The sequence below is a fragment of the Haematobia irritans genome, chromosome 4, assembly GCF_050003625.1.
Source record: "Haematobia irritans isolate KBUSLIRL chromosome 4, ASM5000362v1, whole genome shotgun sequence".
Classification (NCBI taxonomy): domain Eukaryota; kingdom Metazoa; phylum Arthropoda; class Insecta; order Diptera; family Muscidae; genus Haematobia; species Haematobia irritans.
The window spans coordinates 62,990,112-63,009,466 of NC_134400.1; the positions used below are offsets into that span (position 1 = coordinate 62,990,112).

Sequence of the window (19,355 nt, forward strand, 5' to 3'; positions counted from 1 at the left end):
GAACAATTCATCTCAAGAAATGGACCGGTAAGTTGGCCACCAAGATCATGCGATTTGACGCCTTTAGACTATTTTTTGTGGGGCTACGTCAAGTCTAAAGTCTACAGAAATAAGCCAGCAACTATTCCAGCTTTGGAAGACAACATTTCCGAAGAAATTCGGGCTATTCCGGCCGAAATGCTCGAAAAAGTTGCCCAAAATTGGACTTTCCGAATGGACCACCTAAGACGCAGCCGCGGTCAAAATTTAAATGAAATTATCTTCAAAAAGTAAATGTCATGGACCAATCTAACGTTTCAAATAAAGAACCGATGAGATTTTGCAAATTTTAGGCGTTTTTTTTTTAAAAAAAGTTATCAAGCTCTTAACAAATCACCCTTTATATGTTTTTCTGATTTCGACGAAAATTGTCAAAATACCAACATTTTCCTTGTTAAATCGCCACTGCTTAGTCGAAAAGTTGTAAAAATTACTCTAATTTTCCTAAACTTCTAATACATATATATCGAGCGATAAATCATAAATAAACTTTTGCGAAGTTTCCTTAAAATTGCTTCAGATTTAAATGTTTCCCATATTTTTTTACTAAAATTGTGTTCCACCCTAGTGCATTAGCCAACTTAAATTTTGAGTCTATAGATTTTGTAAAAGTCGATCAAATTCTGTCCAAATCGAGTGATATTTAAATGTATGTATTTGGGACAAGCCTTTATAAAGGGTGATTTGTTAAGAGCTTGATAACTTTTAAAAAAAAAAAACGCATAAAATTTGCAAAATATCATCGGTTCTTTATTTGAAACGTTAGATTGGTTCATGACATTTACTTTTTGAAGATAATTTCATTTAAATGTTGACCGCGGCTGCGTCTTAGGTGGTCCATTCGGAAAGTCCAATTTTGGGCAACTTTTTCGAGCATTTCGGCCGGAATAGCCCGAATTTCTTCGGAAATGTTGTCTTCCAAAGCTGGAATAGTTGCTGGCTTATTTCTGTAGACTTTAGACTTGACGTAGCCCCACAAAAAATAGTCTAAAGGCGTCAAATCGCATGATCTTGGTGGCCAACTTACCGGTCCATTTCTTGAGATGAATTGTTCTCCGAAGTTTTCCCTCAAAATGGCCATAGAATCGCGAGCTGTGTGGCATGTAGCGCCATCTTGTTGAAACCACATGTCAACCAAGTTCAGTTCTACCATTTTTGGCAACAAAAAGTTTGTTAGCATCGAACGATAGCGATCGCCATTCACCGTAACGTTGCGTCCAACAGCATCTTTGAAAAAATACGGTCCAATGATTCCACCAGCGTACAAACCACACCAAACAGTGCATTTTTCGGGATGCATGGGCAGTTCTTGAACGGCTTCTGGTTGCTCTTCACTCCAAATGCGGCAATTTTGCTTATTTACGTAGCCATTCAACCAGAAATGAGCCTCATCGCTGAACAAAATTTGTCGATAAAAAAGCGGATTTTCTGCCACTGATTTTGGTAATAAAATTCAATGATTTGCAAGCGTTGCTCGTTAGTAAGTCTATTCATGATGAAATGTCAAAGCATACTGAGCATCTTTCTCTTTGACACCATGTCTGAAATCCCACGTGATCTGTCAAATACTAATGCATGAAAATCCTAACCTCAAAAGAATCACCCTTTATATAGCACCCAACACATTTGACGGATGTGATATGGTATCGAAAATTTAGAGCTACAAAGTGGTGCAGGGTATAATATAGTCCGCCCGACTTTAGACTTTCCTTACTTGTTTTTAAATGTCTTTTCTCTTGGTTCAGAATGATTTTTCTCTCCGAATGCTCATTTTAATCTTTTTACTTAAGCATATACAATTTTTGGCGGTCTTATATCACAACATATATATGTTTACTTCAAATTTGTAAATTTATACTTGTTTATATTCACACATAGTATTTTTCCAATTGTTCAGGTTGACACCCTGTTAGATTTAAGTTTTATCAATTGTAAAATACACCCCTGCAATTTATAACGATATATGAAAAAATGACTTATCGAAACATTCTGACACTTACTCTCTCGCTCAAATACCCGAAGGTACGAATACCCCCGCCAATAAATTGAATTAATTAATTTATTATTAAAAACCAAATTAATAATTCATTTATTCTTTAAAAACCAAAATTTAATTGCGTTTTTATTTGTTTTCCCCCTCACTAATAAATTATTTTATCTAATTCCCCGCCTTTCCATAGGTTCTTCAAACCGGATTAAACCGCCCGAGATTCAAAATAAAATAATTTATCATTGAGCTTCTCTTTTTAGAGCCCGAAAATCCATTGGATATATTTGGTATTTTTGCCCCCTAAACTATTGGCCATTACCTTTGTTTTCCCCTAAAATAATCATCACACCAAGATAAGGTTGTTGACATTTATTAGTGGTGAAAGTAAAGTAAACAAAAGTGCAAGAATATCAATAAAATAAAAGAAATAATAAATACAAAGTCACTATTTCGTTTGCCTGTGTGTTGTTGTTGTATTTTCATTTGCCCATACGCTTTGGTTTCTAACCAAAGATTATAGATTTGAGGAAGATGGGAGCAAAGATTATAGATTTGAGGAAGATGGGAGATCGGCTTGCGTCATACCAAATGTTGCATTTACCAGATTAGTTTAATACATGTTTGTAATCTTTTAGTTGTTTTTCGTTTTTATTTTTTAAATGAAAAATGTAATTTTCTTAATGGAACAAAGTTAAATTTTAGGCAACAACAAAAAGATTACATTTTCCCCTTTATGGAAATTTATTTCGTGCTCTTAATTTATTTTTATTTGCATTTTAATGCTATGTCAATACTTGTCGTATACGCGTTTGGTTCGAGTATTAAACTAATGTGGTAAATGGTTTGATGTGTTCAGTAGCCAATCTCTTCCTCTTCTATAATCTTTGGATGGGAGATTGGCTTGCGTCATACCAAATGTTGCATTTACCAGATTAGTTTAATACATGTTTGTAATCTTTTAGTTGTTTTTCGTTTTTATTTTTTAAATGAAAATTTTAATTTTCTTAATGAAACTATGTTAAATTTTAGACAACAACAAAAAAAATTACATTTTCCCCTTTATGGAAATTTATTTCGTGCTCTTAATTTCTTTTTATTTGCATTTTAATGCTATGTCAATACTTGTCGTATACAAAGATAATAAAAGAGGAAGATGGGAGATTGGCTTACGTCATACCAAATGTTGCATTTACCAGATTAGTTTAATACATGTTTGTAACCTTTTAGTTGTTTTTAGTTTTTATTTTTGAAATGAAAAATTTAATTTTCTTAATGAAAGAATGATAAATTTTAGGCAACAACAAAAAAAATTACATTTTCCCCTTTATGGAAATTTATTTCGTGCTCTTAATTTCTTTTTATGTGCATTTTAATGCTATGTCAATACTTGTCGTATACGCGTTTGGTTCGAGTATTAAACTAATGTGGTAAATGGTTTGATGTGCTCAGTAGCCAATCTCCCATCTTCGTCTTTTATTATCTTTGGTCGTATACGCGTTTGGTTCGAGTATTAAACTAATGTGGTAAATGGTTTGATGTGCTCAGTAGCCAATCTCCCATCTTCCTCTTCTATAATCTTTGATTACCCCCACTCCCGTCTCTCTTATCAAGTAGTGTGGTTGACTGTTATACGTACATACGTGTGTGTGTTGCATTCAATTGTTGTTGCATTGCATGTTCGAGTGAGTTGTAACTGAACATTGCACAGTGGGCCCGATAGGAACAAAAGTTGTTCATTAAATAATTTTGAAAATTATTTTACATTGAAAAATAAATATTCAAATTAATTATTTTAATTGATTAATTATTGGAAAATATTGCAAGTAAAAGGCAATTGTGACTGTTCCGTATAATAAATAATAGTGATATCGAACTAACCCCGTAGTTGCGCCCGTTTGAAATATTTTTGATTCTTGCACATTGTATCATATACTAATACGTAGTTTTGTTGCACAGTGGTGTTGGTAAGACCAAAATTGGAATATTTTTTAATTTATGAAAAATATTCAAACACATTAAATATTTGTTTATTGCCAATAATAAATAAATTTCGTCGCTTTTTGAATACCATTTACGTTTGTTGTTGGAATCGTGTTCTACAACCCCGGTTTTTTATTCCGAATTAATTATTTTTACTCGAAATTTGAATTTTATTGAAATTAATAATGTCTGATATCAAGAATTTGATTAAAAGCGCAGACCGCTTAATTGATTTGGATATGTTCGTGACTTCTCTCAAAGAGGAGGATCACACCGTCCACAGCCTCAATATTCATAAGCATGAAATTATTCGACTTTGGGAGAATTTCCGTGAAATTTATGAGGAATTGTGTGACACAATGGGTTCTAGTGACGATATTGCCAAAGTTAAGGAAAAATATATCGCGACATATAAGACGTATGTGCGTGGACTAGCCCTTATTGAGTGTTTAATTGAAAAGCTCAATGCGAAGAAGAAGTCTTCTAGTTCATCCCTTCCAATTCACCTTCCCCCTTGTGATACTGAGATTTTTTCTGGTGATTATAAATCGTAGCCCACGTTTAGAGATATGTTCTCTGCCCTATATAAAGATAATGAACACATCAGTAACATTCAGAAAATGTATTATCTGATGCAAAAGACGGAAGGTGAAGCCCGTGATATTATGAAGACATGTCCGATTACTAATGAGGGTTTTCAGATGGCCTATAATATTTCGACATCTGGTCCGAGTTATGTTAAAAAGCCTACTAGCCCAAAGCGAAAGTCAAGTACTAATAGTAATGGTAATAGAAGTTTTAAGAGCTTCGCTACGACTGTACCATCTAATCCTCAGTAGAAATGTCCTCTTTGTTCCGAATCGCATCCCCTTCGATTATGCGAGTAATTTCTTCGAACAATCGATTGGAAACCGTCAAACGACTCAAATGTTGCACAAATTGTCTAGCATCGTCGCACACTTTTAGCAATTGTAAGAGCTCGAATATATGTTTCTTCTGCAAACAAAGACATCAATCTCACTTGCATAGAAGGGAATCTTCAACACAAGTAAGTCAAGATTCGAGCTCACGACCTTGAATGATCCGCGATATGGGAAATCCAGCCCGATCAGCTTCTGAGGATGTTCCTTCTACATCAGAGGCTGCCCGTTCGTTGCAAACTTTTGCAACTGCTATGGAAACATCACAGTTTTCTACAGTTCTTATGGGAACTACTGTGGTAGAATTGTGTTGTCATGGCGTAAAGTGTTCGGCTAGAGCAGGGATCCGGAGCGGTCCATTTTTTTCGCTCCGCTCCGCTCCCGCTCCGGAGAAAAGAAAAACGCTCCGCTCCACGCTCCGCTCCGAGAAAAAAAATGGCTCCGCTCCGCTCCACGCTCCGCTCCTCTTCGAGAAAATTATAGTATATTATATAATTATATAATCTGAACCAATTTGCATAATATTTTGCGGGTTTAATTAATACCACAAAAGGTTACCTTGTGCAAAATTTGAGAAAGATCAGTTAAGAAATGAGGCCTCTACGGTCAAAAATAAGGTTATTAGGGGCGAATTTTTCAAAATCGGGCGATACATACATGGGAGCTATATCTACATCTGAACCGATTTCGATGAAATTTTGCACATACCGTTAGTACTATAGTGGACTGGATCTAGCCAACTTTGAGTAAGATCGGTTAGTAAATAAGGGTTCTATGGCCAAATTTGGGAAAATCGGGCTATACATATATATGAGAACTATATCTAAATCTGAACCGATTTCGATGATATTTCGCACATATACCCAGCAAAAAAATTTGGAAGTTCTTCCAAATGCACAACTTTAAAAGCACTTCCAGAAGATGCACTCCCAATGATGTTCTTTATTTTAACTACCCAGGAAGTTCTTTTAATTCAATTTTTTATATCTTGGTTTTTTCATACTTTTAATAGGTGATTTAAAGTTTTTTGTTTCAAATAGGTTAAAACCAGAGTAAGAATTCATAAAATGGTACAAATCATTTAAATTTTGTCGAAAAAAATGCTAAATCCAATCTGAAAAAATTGTGAATTTTTGAAAATATTTGAGGTTTTGAGACGTTTCCGACAAGCGTTAGAATCCATTAAAAATTATAAAAAATTATAAAAATGATTTATTTCACAAAATATCACAGAATTTTTTAATTTACATCCAAAACATTGAATTTGGATCACACCTAAAGAAGTGATGCAAATTCAGTGCAACGGCTGTTGAAATGGAGGACTTCTGTCCTATGACAAGCCCATGTTAAATTCATCGCTTCTGCGTCAATTTTGTACCACTTCCGGATCCAAAAAGAACATTTTCATTACTTTTTTGGCGACGCTTTTTTTGCTGGGTAGTTATTGCTATAGTAGATTACATTTAGCAAACTTTGAGTAAGATCGGTTGATAAATAAGGGTTTTATTGCAATATTTAGAAAAATCGGGCGGTACATATATATGGGAGCTATAGCTAAATCTGGGAAAATCGGGCGATATTTATATATGAGAACTATATCTAAATCTGAACCGATTTGGATGAAATTTTGCAGACTTGAAGGGCGATGGAAAAGATTACCTTTTGCCGTTTGAAAGAAAAGCGCAACGTGACCCCATTTGTCGAAATCGGGCGATACATATATATGGGAGCTGTATCTAAATTTGATCCGATTTCTTCGTCCTTGTGCCCAAAAAACTCCCTGTACCAAATTTCATCAAAATCGGTTAATAATTGCGACTGGAATCCTGTGAACAAAAAATACATGGACAGACGGACGGACGGACACCAAGCGCTAGATCGACTCAGGAGGTGATTCTGAGTCGATCGGTAGATATTTTATGGGGTCTAAAATCAATATTTCTGGTAGGCACATTTTTTGGCCGATCAAACTTATTATACCCTAACCACTATGTGGTTTAGGGTACAATGACTTTAAAACAATGTGTTAAAACATTTTATTAATTTTGAAGATTTTTTCAGAAATATTAAATCCATTTTGACTTCATTAAAACAAAATTTTCATTCATGTTAGGATACACATTTTTATGTCGAATCATTTAGCTATAAGGATAAACAGACTTCATTGAAAAGTTTAGAGACTTTTAGACAAGGAAAAACTTTTTTTCAGAGAAATACGTCTTCTATTCTAAGCAAAATTCGTATTTGAAGCATGTGAAGTATTTGGCCTCCCGACAATATTCTTTGCGGTGCACCATCTACTATTTAATATGTGATAGAAACCAAATTTATGAAAATGGACCAAAATGGACCAAATTCTGTTTGGTCCGACCATCGGACCAAATTCAAAAATTAGAAATCTTTTGGACCAATTTTGGTCCGATCGGACCAAAACGGCAACGCTGATTGGAATTGAAAGTCTATACACAGAGTAGAAGTAACTACTCTCCGAAAGTTTTTTTTTTGGTTTTGCAACAGACGTAGAGAAGAGGTTTTGTTATATTTGTAATGTGTGAGTGTATGTTTATGTTTGCAACAACCTCCATCGAAATCAGCCCGTGGTATACCTACGAATATTCTTACTCAGATCTAGTGTTACCTAATTTCGCTTTTTTCCCTTTATTGTAAAAATACATTTTCGAACAGCGTTTTTAAGAAATGTTCGTTCTCAAAAAAAGTAGACATGCAATAATACAAATGAAGTCATTAGTTTTCAATGTGAGAAAAAATTAAAATAAATGTATATGCGCACATTTTTCAACCAAAATTGAAACTATCCATAATTTTAATTAAATTTTCGATAACTAATATCAGAAATAAGAGAATGCTAGGATATAGTACAATAGTAAAGCAAATATGAATGTCCTTACACTGAAAAAAAGCATGCCCGGTTCCAAAGATTTTGTCTTTACTTTAACAGTTTGGGTATTAATTCCGAGCCAAAGAAGGAGAATACAAGTAAGAATACTTTAAAGACGCAATTCTTTTTTAAATTTCGGGGTTATGTACTTGCTTCTAGGAAGCAAATGTTAATTTTTCATTTTTTTAGATTTTTTTTCGTCAGTTGTTATCAAAATCCTTTAAAAACGAGTTAACGAAAATTTTTTTCCGTATTGAGACTCGATTTCCAGTAGAAATTATGCTATGTTTCAAGTAAAAAGCGTCTTTAAAATAAAGTGTTGAAAAACATGTCTTATTTTTTACCGATTTTTTGCTTTGTAGGCAAGATGCAAAAGGAAACAAATTTAAAGACAATTTTATTAATTTTAAAGAATTTTTCTTAATTATTAAAGTCACGCTGACCTTACCTCAAAAATTGTATCTTTCATGTTATGATACACATTTTTAAGTAAAATCACTTAATTATAAGGACATTACAACTTCATTCAAAAGTTTATTGACATTTGGACAAGGAAAAAACTTTATTTTAGAGAAATGCGTCTTCCATGTTAAGCAAAATTTGCATTCTTATTCTAAGGACATGAAATCTTTGACTTCACGACAATATTTTTTTCAGAAAACTAAAAAATTAAATATAAATAAGATATTTTAATTGCATTTATTTGACGTTCATTACAAACATCTTTGTAGTAATACGGGATTAAATTGATCGAAAGTACTATTGTTACTTTTACAACACATGCTAGAGATATATTTTGACATTTGCCATTTTTGAAACCAATTACTAAAAAAACACGTTGTGTTTTTCCCAATGTACGTACGTACAAAAATACATATCGTACATTTTAAACGTTTACTCACACTACGCTAAGTACTAGCTATATTTGAAATTACCTACACAGTGTAATTTCAAAGTTACACATTTCATTCAAGTAATATTTTATTCGGAGCGGAGCGGTTTTTCATTTGGAAACCGCTCCGCTCCCGCTCCGCTCCGGATTTTAGAGATGCCGCTCCCGCTCCGGCAAAAAAGGGCTTGCTCCGCTCCGCTCCGGATCCCTGGGCTAGAGCATTGATCGATCCTGCCTCGCAAGCAACTTTCATTTCCCGAAAGTTGCAAAAGATACTTGCTTTGCCGATATTCCCAGTTACTTCTGCGAATATTGTTGGCCTAAACGACACGATATCGGCGAAGTCTACTAATGTTTGTAGGATCTCATTGTGCTCCCCTATTGACCCAACTTTTGAGCTGTCGACAGATGCGTATGACAAATTAACTGGTCGTTTGCCAACTTATTCATTGTCACAGCTATTAGATGTAAACCTGCCCGAGATCACAATGTGTGATCTAAAATGTTCTCATATGGACCTTTTACTGGGTGGTGACATATATTCTCGGATAATGCATACTGATGTTCATAAGCACCCTAATGGTGACCTTATTGCCCAGAAATCAGTTTTCGGTTGGATCGTGACTGGCAAAGTCACCCAAACCAAGCCCCTACAGTCGGTGGTATCATTTTACAACCACATGGAGTTGAATGATCAACTTGCTAGGTTTTGGGAAATCGAAGATGTACCGAAAGTATGCACTATGTCAGAAGAGGATAGATGGTGTGAAGAATTATACCTTCGAACGGCTTATCGTAATGATAATGGTCGATATGTTGTTTCACTGCCTTTTAAGCGTGATTTGAAACTTGGTTTGTCCCGAAATAATGCCATTTCTCAATTTAAGCGAAATGAGTCGCGGTTAATGAGAAATCCCGAGCTGAAGATTCAGTATGACAGGGTACTACAAGAGTACGCTGATTTGGGACAAATGGTCATGGTTGATGAGAATCAGGTAAATTCTTCTGATACTGTGTATTATTTACCCCATCACGCTGTTTTCAAGCCTGACAGCGCCACCACTAAATTACGTGTGGTATTTAATGCTTCCAGCCTCACTTCTAATGGCGTTAGTCTTAATAACGTATTGTATACTGGACCCGTTCTACAAGCAAATCTAATTGTTTTGATTCTCCGATGGAGATTATTTAGATTTGTCTTCAATGCTGACATCGAGAAGATGTATAGACAAATTCTGATTCACCCCGATCAAGCGTCATATCAGCGAATTGTTTTCCGTTTAGCCCCTGATGATGTGATTCGAGATTTCGAATTGAACACGGTCACATTTGGTGTGAACTGTGCCCCATATTTAGCTATTCGGACCCTACTTAAACTGGCTGATGACGTTGAGGGTGAGTTCCCGACTGCTGCGGAGATAATACGTTCGCAGATGTATGTCGATGACATTTTGGCAGGAGCTCACAGTTTAGATGATGCCATGAAGAGCCGTGATGAACTTACAGAAGTTCTAGGTTCTGCTGGGTTTAATCTAAAACATTAGAAAATGGACTTCTAATGTGCAAGGCCTTTTGTTAGATTTACCCCCGAATATTTATTGAATAATGATTTTTTGAATATTTCCAATGAGAGTACCGCCAAGATTCTGGGTTTACGTTGGAACGCTGGAAAAGATGTTTTCTTTTTCAAGCTGGTTTCAGCCCCTACTAGATCTTCCGTCACCAAACGAGCTGTTTTGTCTGAGATTGCTAAATTGTTTGACCCAGCCGGTTGGCTGGCCCCTAAGATTATAGTTGCTAAGATTATAATGCAACAAATTTGGAAAGACAAAACAGATTGGGACGATGTTTGAAACCCATGACTCTGAATAGATGGTTTGCGTTTTTGGACGACTATAGTGAAATCGAACGGATAGAGATCCCCCGATGGGTTAGTTTCAGCCCAGACCACGAATTTCAGCTTCATGCATTTTGTGATGCTTCTGAGAAAGCATATTCGGCTTCACTATACGTCCGAATTAAAAACGCCCCTGGTGATTATGTCACGCATCTACTGGCAGCACGAACTAAGGTAGCGCCAATCAAGGTTGAATCCTTGCCCCGTTTAGAGCTCTGCGGTGCAACTCTATTGGCGGATATGGTTGAGACTATACGCTCCGAGCTGAGTCTCCCAGAAATTGAGACATTCTATTGGACTGATTTGACAATAGTTTTGTCGTGGCTTCAGGAGCCCCCGTCCCACTGGCCTACGTTTGTTGCTAATCGAGTAGCTAACATATCTACTAAGATCGGTACTAATAATTGGCATCATGTTCTATCACACGATAATCCCGCTGATATAGCCTCGAGAGGTTCGTCAGCGCGCGATCTTCTAACGAATAACCTATAGTGGAAAGGTCCAGCTTGGTTATGTCGCCCTCGCTCCGAATGGCCAAAATTTACGTTTAGAATCATGACGAATCTTGAGACTAAACCGATTCGAGTCAATTTGAACCAATTATCCCCTCCTGATGATATTTTGGCCCGTTTCTCTGATTTATCCAGAGCCCTGAGAGTTTTGGCATATGTATTCAGATTCTTTCATCAGATACACCCGAAGTTTAAATCGACACAGACGCATTCATCCTTCAATTTGGAACAGGGTTAAATCAACTTTGTGAAAGGTCGTCTTGTTGTCCTCTGCCAGCGTCGTCATTTCCCTGAATATGTGGCGCTGGAGAACAATGCGCAGTTATCTCGAAAGAGCCCTCTGTTGAATTTCAATCCGTTTATAGATTCTCTTGGATTTATGCGGATGAATGGTAGACTTGCGCGTTCCCCTACTCTCACCTATGACGAGAGATTCCCCAAAATTCTACCCTATGATGCCCGGTTTACCAAATTGTACCTGGAGTATATTCACAGGAATACGGTACATGGTGAAAATTCATTAATGTTGAGATTGATGAGATTAGACTGAAGAATCTCGTCAGAACAATCATCCATAATTGCCGTGCATGCGTATTGTTTCGGAAGAAAACTGTCGACCAAATTATGGCCGCTCTTCCCCCTGAGAGAACTACATTGTCTCGCCCGTTTACATGCACTGGAGTCGACTTTGCAGGCCCCTTTGATATTAAGACCTACATTGGTGGAGGTTGCCGTATCACTAAAGGATATGTGCTTGTGTTTGTCTGCTTTACTCGGTTTTTTTTTCCCGAAGAGGTTGTCCTTCTAAGATGTTTTCTGATTATGGGACATCTTTTGTGGGAGCTTCTAATGTTCCTGGCAGAGACCAAGCCCGATTTCTCGCTGAAGTGAAGCACAATCTTATTTCGCTTAACGCCTTCCAATTATTAGAAGGGAAATTTATTCCCCCTGGTGCGCCACATATGGGTGGTCTTTGGGAGGCAGGAGTTAAGAGTTTCAAGACTCATCTTAAGAAAGGTTCTCACTCTCAGAAGTTTACTTTTGAAGAGTTCAGCACTATGTTAGCCAGAATCGAGGCATGCCTTAATTCAAGGCCCCTTAGTCCTATGAGCGATAATCCGAACGATTTGGCCCCTTTAACCCCAGGACACTTCCTTATAGGTTCTGCTCTTCTCTCCCCACCGGAGCCCGACACGATAATTGAGTCGTTAGGTTATGTGAATAGATGGCAGAAACTTAAGGTCCTTTATCACTCTTTCGCCAAACGGCGAAAGAGTGATAAAGGACCTACTTTCTACTTTCCACCAGAGTGGAAAGTAGGTAGAATCGAAAAGATCTACTTAGGCCCCGACAACAAGGTGCGAGTTGTTGACATCAGGGTAGGAAGTTGTATCATTACAAGGCCCGTTGTCAAACTCGTACTACTACCTGTTGATGAACGAAATTAATAACATCTTGTTTTCTTTTTGTGTGTGCTGTCCCCATTTTATTTTTCGTAGTTCCAGATATGTCTGGCCCATCCTATCGTCTCACCAACTGGCGCACTGAGGCAGAAGTAGACGTCGCCGCAATAATGGATCCCATAGGACATCGCAAAATCCAGAGATTCGCAACGAAATGACAGTGAACGATGCATCCGTGGTCATAATCCGACCCGCACCTCCAATATTTAATCAATGTTAATGTTTTTTTATTTGTATATTTTTTGAATGTTGAAACGAAATCTTGTTTTGTCCCCTAGCTCATGCTTGCCTCTATGTTGCATTCCTGAAAGGGGCGGGATGTTCAGGTTGACACCCTGTTAGATTTAAGTTTTTTGAATTGTAAAATACACCCCTGCAATTTATAACGATATATGAAAAAATGACTTATCGAAACATTCTGACACTCTTACTCTCTCGCTCAAATACCCGAAGGTACGAATACCCCCGCCAATAAATTAAATTTTAATTTATTCTTTAAAAACCAAAATTTAATTGCGTTTTTATTTGTTTTCCACCTCACTGATAAATTATATATATAAAAATATTGTGTTTAAAAATTTGAGTTCCAAACATATAATTTTTACACCCAAGCATATGAAAAACAGTCTTTTTCGTCCGTGTAGAGAGTAGTCCACTGTAATTATTTTATTTTGGCCAAATAGGCTTAGAATTACATGCTCTGAATGAATAAATAAAATAAAATAAGCTTTGAGTTTTTGAAAAGATTGTGAACATATTTTCCCACGGAAAATAGACAACCAGAGATGGTCTGTATCAAACTTTTTTAGGTTTGCGACTGTCGCAAAGTTGTAAACGTCAAATACGCGTCGTAAATGTAGAAAAAGTAGCAAACGTCAGTCCCTTCAGCTAGGAAGCGAATGATCTTAACTCCCAATACTTTTGTTCGTGGACGTTTTGCTGGATTCTATGATGTATAGACGGAAATGCAATAAATCTAAATAAAATCCCTTTCAATATAAACTATAAATAATTTGTTTAATCAATTTTCATGCAAAGTTTTATGAGCTATACGAAATTAATTATATTTGTTTAGTTTGGCTTGAGGTCATGTAAATAAAAACAGATGTTGTTGTTTTATTGAGTTGTAATTTTTTTTATTTGAAAATATCCAATATTTCGAGACATCTCCGATGCTCGTCTTCAGGGAAATTACTTTAAACAAAAAGAAAAAACATTTACGGCCATTTTCATGTAGCTCCGTTAGGCTTTAACTGCCAGTTAACAGAAAGTAAATTGCAATTATCTTCTCTCCGGATAACTTTAACTGAAAAATTTTCATCAGTTAAGTTTCTAACTGGCCTATGGAATATAAAGGCAAGATGACAGCTTCTTCCATAATACGGTTTAAAAGTTGGTTAGTTAACGGAACACTAACGGAGCTTTATGAAAATGGGGGTTAACACATTAATTAACAAAATATATATCAATACTTGAAAAACACGGATAATTACATTTAAATTGAAAAAACAGTGAACTTGTTCAGAAGAGAGTATATTTACAACTAAAAGCTAATTCGTCTTTCTATATTTTTGTACAATATTTCTATAAATATGTGCACAATGGTCCGTATCAGTCTTAAAATTCATCCGTCTTTCTGCAGGTACATTTATAATATGTAGCATCTCCAGTGTAAATCTCCTTTTATAGTTGTTTTCTTGCGTCAAAATATATACGTCCTTAAGGTGTCCTGTTAAAGTGCAATGTGCTGCAAGTGCCGTCTTTTGCTCCAAGGGCTTATCAGTGTCTTTCTGATCAGATTTATACCCTGAGAGTCTAGTTTTTAATTTGGTTCTCGTTGTACCAACATATACTTTTTGGCAAGTATCCGAATCATTTCCATTGCATTTGATCTTATATACTACGTTTGACTTGTCTTCTTTCTTAATTTTGGATTTTGTCTTGCTGAAGAATTGATTTACTATATTATAAGTCCTTTGTGCAATTTGAAATTTGTCCTTATTAAACATGTTTGATGATTTGAATCTTTCCGAAAGTTGGGTGACATATGTCAAGGGTTTATAAATTTTGGGTTCAATTTCGTCATTTTTGATTTGTTGTCTTTCTTTTACATGTTGAATTAAGTCGTCAATCGTTTTATTCGGGAAATCATTTAATCGCAGTATAGTCCTTATCTTATCCTCGTTGTCCTTATGGAATATTTTGTCGCTAATACCGTGTACTCTTCTTATAAAATTTGTAGCCGTATTCATTATAATTCGTCTAGGATGTTTGGAGTTGAAATTTATCAATCGTCCTGTGGCTGTTGGCTTTTGATACCAGTTGATTTTTATTCTATTTTTGTGCCTTAGAATTATAGTATCTAAGTATGGTAACTTGTTGTCCTCTTCTGTTTGCATCGTAAATTGACTTTGTCTATCAAAGGCGTTTAAAGCTAATAACGTAGCCTGAACGTCATTTTTATTCAAAATACAAAACAGATCGCCTACATATTTTGTCATTATTTTTGTTTTATAGTCAATTTTTCCATCACTGAGTCTAAGAGTACTTCCATTACAATGTGATGGAAGCTGCTGATCCCATCGGTGAAGCTGCTGATCCCATCGGCATTCATTTACGTTGTTCTTACACCTTGTCATCATACACAAAATATCTTGAGTCCTTGATACAAAAAGTTAACATTTCTATGAAAACATCCATCGGTATCTTTGTGTAGTCTTTTATTTCGTCCCATTTTTCTTTTATAATCTTTATCGCCAAATTTACTGGAATGCTTGGAAAAAGAGATATTACGTCGAACGAAATCATTGTTTTATTGTCCTCAATCTTAATGTTGCTGGTTTTATTCTTAAATTCAATTGCGTCATTTACATTATATTTGGAATCTTTTGTCAAGTTTTTCAAAATATTCACAATATATTTTGATAGTTCATGTTGTGGATGGCATCCCTGCCACACAGAAAGTACATACCATTATTTTATCCGTCTACTTTAATCTACATCTGTAATTATGTTTCTGCTCTTTTCTTCATATACATACACATATCATGTTGATATTGCTTATATAGATCATCGATATATGTAATGCCGTTATTATTAGTATATGTGTGTGTTCTTTTGCGATGAATATAAATTGTCATAACTATAAGCTAAGAACATTCTAAGTTTGGCGTTGATTTAAATTAGAAGTGACTCTCGTGTAACTCCCGTAATTGTACAAATAATTAAATAAAATTGTTATTCCTTATATTGTGAATTTATGTGTCTCACTTGGAAGCAAGGGACACAACAGTGGCGACGAGGATTAAAAGTGAATAGTTTGAAAAAAGACAACGCTTTTGATTAATATTTTGAACTGTAAACAAAATGGAGCAAACGTTGCAAACAATTTTTGAGCAACAAGCCAAATTAATGGAAAAGTTGGTGGCAGCAACAGTTGGAAATAGAAACGCACTGGAAGCTTCAACAAACAGTCAAAATTCAAATGAGGGTGTTATGGAAATGTTGTCAAAGTGCATTAAAAAATTTGTATACAATCCGGAGGCAAACCAAACATTCGAGACGTGGTATGCTCGTTATGATCACTTATTTGGCGAAGATGCAAATAAGCTTTCTGACTCTGAAAAAGTGAAATTGGTGTTGCGGAAATTAGAACCTGATGCTTTTGACAAATATGCTGATTATTTGCTACCAAAACTGCCCCGCGAGTTAAATTTTGATACAAAAGTGTCAACGCTAAAAACACTGTTTGGGAGAAAAGAGTCACTTTTCAGTGCACGGGTTGCATGTCTGCAGGTTACCAAGACAACACAAATGGATTTCATCACATATGGCGCCATGGTAAATCGGAATTGTGATAATTTCGAATTCGGCAAATTAAAAGAAAATCAATTTAAATGTTTGATGTTTCTGAGAGGTCTTCAAGCCCCAGAAGATGGCGATGTCAGAGCTCGGGACACTGATGGAACGTATACAATTGACAAAATGGTGTCTGAGGTGAACCGTATGATCAGCTTGAGGAATGATGCCGCCGTGGTGGAACAAAGTGTGATCCACGCAATCAAACACAATCACAAATTTGCCAAAGGGAAACAACAAAGCAGCCCTGTTCCAAGTGAAAAACCGCGAAGGCCATGTTGGCAGTGTGGTGAGATGCACTTTGCACGAAATTGTAGCTACACAAAACACTTGTGTGAACAGTGTGGCATCGTGGGTCACAAAAAAGGCTACTGCTCTTGTTTTGCCTCGACATCAAAGCACCGAAGCGACAATAAAAACAAGAAGAAGCAGTACAACAGAGCCCGAGCTAGTATAGCCGCAGTGAACTATGTCGCTGCAAACAGGAAGTACGTAAACGTCAAAATTAATGGTATAAAGCAGCGCCTACAGTTCGACACAGGTGCAGATATCACAATAATTTCACGTCAGATGTGGTTCCAAATAAAAAGACCAACCCTATCAAAAGCAACCCATTTAGCTCGAGACGCGTCAAATCATGTACTCAACCTAATGGGCCAATGTCAGGTACAGGTTGAATTCAAAGGCAAGTCAATTTCAGCGACAATTTTTGTAACACCGAACAGCAAGTTGAACGTTATGGGCACGGACTTAATGGATAAATTTGGAACATGCCTATTGATTCAATCTGTAACAACATTACTAGCTCAGAAATTGAAGATATGAAGAACAAATACCCTTCGTTATTTTCATCACTGCCGGGACATTGTTCAACATTCATGGTGCATTTGAAAATAAAAGAAAACGCACAACTAGTTTTCAGACCCAAACGACCCGTTGCTTATGCCGCGTTACAACAAGTAGACGAAGAATTGCAACGATTGGAGAAGGCAAATATCATCACACCTGTAAATTACTCCAGATGGGCAGCACCTATTGTAGTGGTAAGAAGAGCCAACGGTAAAGTACGCATTTGTGGAGACTATTCCACCGGGATGAACGAGTGTATGGAAAATCATGCCTACCCATTACCATTGCCGGATGACATTTTTGTAAATTTTAATAACTGCAAGTACTTTACCCAAATTGATTTAACCGATGCTTACATGCAAATGGAAGTTGATGATGCCACTAAACAGATTCTCACGATCAACACCCACCGAGGTCTGTACACATTCAACCCACTTGCGCCGGGTATCAAATCAGCACCTTAGCATTCCAGCAAGCAATTGACACAATCTTATCAGGTGTTATATTTGCTCATCCATATTTAGATGACGTCATCATAGCAACGCCATCTAAAGAGGAAAATCAAAATGCAGTTCATGAAGTTTTTCAACGGTTTCAAAGGTATAATCTCTCAATAAATATTAACAAATGTACTTTTTTCTCTCGTAGCTGCACCTATCTGGGATACAAGGTCGATGGCAATGGAATTCGTCCAGATCCAACAAAAATTTCAGCCATTTTGGATATGCCAGCTCCATCAAACGTGTCAGAGCTCCGATCTTTCCTGGGTGCAGTAAATTACTATGGGAAATTTATACGCAAAATGCGTAACCTTCGAGCGCCTTTGGACAATTTGTTGAAGGAGAATCAAGAATGGGAATGGTGTAAAGCTTGCGAGGATTCTTTTATAGCATTCAAAAACATCTTAGGATCCAAACTCATGCTGACTCACTATGACCCCAGATTGCCAATAAAAGTGGCTGTGGATGCATCAAATGTGGGCATTGGTGCCTACATTTGCCATGTTTACCCAGATGGATCCGAGAAGGCTATATATCATGTGTCACGTGCATTGACAACAGCTGAACGGAATTATTCTCAAATAGAGAAAGAGGGTTTGGCGCTAGTCTTCGCGGTATGCAGATTTCATAAAATGCTGTATGGTCGACGTTTCAGGCTCGAAACCGACCATAAACCATTGTTAGCGATTTTTGGCAGTAAAAAGGGAATAGCCACTCATACAGCAAGTCGACTACAACGCTGGGCGTTAACATTGATGTCATACGACTTTGAGCTGAGTTATATCCCAACGCAGAAATTTGGTTGCGCTGATATTCTGTCAAGGCTAGTTAACAAGAATCAAAAACCCGATGAAGATGTTATAATTGCTTGTGCCCAAATTGAAAATGAGATCAAGTATATTGTTCAAGACAACATCTCAGCGTTGCCCATCACCCACAATATGATCCGTTCAGCAACACACAACGCGCAACTTTACAGAATATCATCCACTTTTTGGGAACTTCGTGGCCCGTCAAAAAGTCTCCTGAAGAGGTTGCTTTTTCAAAGACGTGGTTGTCTTTCCGTCCGTGATGGTTGTATTTTATACCAAAATAGAATGGTCATTCCCAAAACTTTGCGTCAACGCGTATTAAAACAACTCCACAAGGGACATCAAGGCATTGTTTCTTACAAAATCATTAGTACGAAGCTATGTGTACTGGCCAAATGTAGACAAAGACATAGAGGACCTCATCCAACGATGCGATATTTGTGCCTCAGTAGCAAAATCACCACCACGGACGACCCTGCAATCGTGGCCCATTGCACAGAGGCCAATGCAACGTATTCACGTCGATTTCGCTGGTCCAGTAAATCAAGCAACGTATTTTTTGATAGACTCAATGAAGTCAATGACGTCAGCAGCAACAATTGATTGTCTATATGATTATTGCTCGAAGTTTGGTTTTCCAGAAACATTGGTGAGTGACAATGGTACACAATTTACCTCACAAGAGTTTGTTCTATTTTGTAGAGAAAATGGAATCGAGCACATTCGTACCGCCCCTTTCCACCC

General features: G+C 36.7%; 3 protein-coding genes across 3 annotated transcripts; all 3 read left to right on the forward strand.

Moving 5' to 3' along the window:
- Nucleotides 1-5,099: 5,099 nt before the first annotated feature.
- On the forward strand, nt 5,100-10,573 carry LOC142235449 (uncharacterized). The gene is made up of 3 exons (XM_075306704.1): nt 5,100-5,249; nt 8,984-10,245; nt 10,300-10,573. Exons 1-3 carry the CDS (start codon nt 5,100-5,102, stop codon nt 10,571-10,573), a joined length of 1,686 nt encoding a protein of 561 aa, XP_075162819.1.
- A 5-nt stretch (nt 10,574-10,578) lies between these two features.
- Nucleotides 10,579-11,109, forward strand: LOC142235450 (uncharacterized). The gene has a single exon (XM_075306705.1). It carries the CDS (start codon nt 10,579-10,581, stop codon nt 11,107-11,109), a length of 531 nt encoding a protein of 176 aa, XP_075162820.1.
- An 829-nt stretch (nt 11,110-11,938) lies between these two features.
- LOC142235451 (uncharacterized) lies at nt 11,939-12,577 on the forward strand. The gene has a single exon (XM_075306706.1). It carries the CDS (start codon nt 11,939-11,941, stop codon nt 12,575-12,577), a length of 639 nt encoding a protein of 212 aa, XP_075162821.1.
- Nucleotides 12,578-19,355: the final 6,778 nt, after the last annotated feature.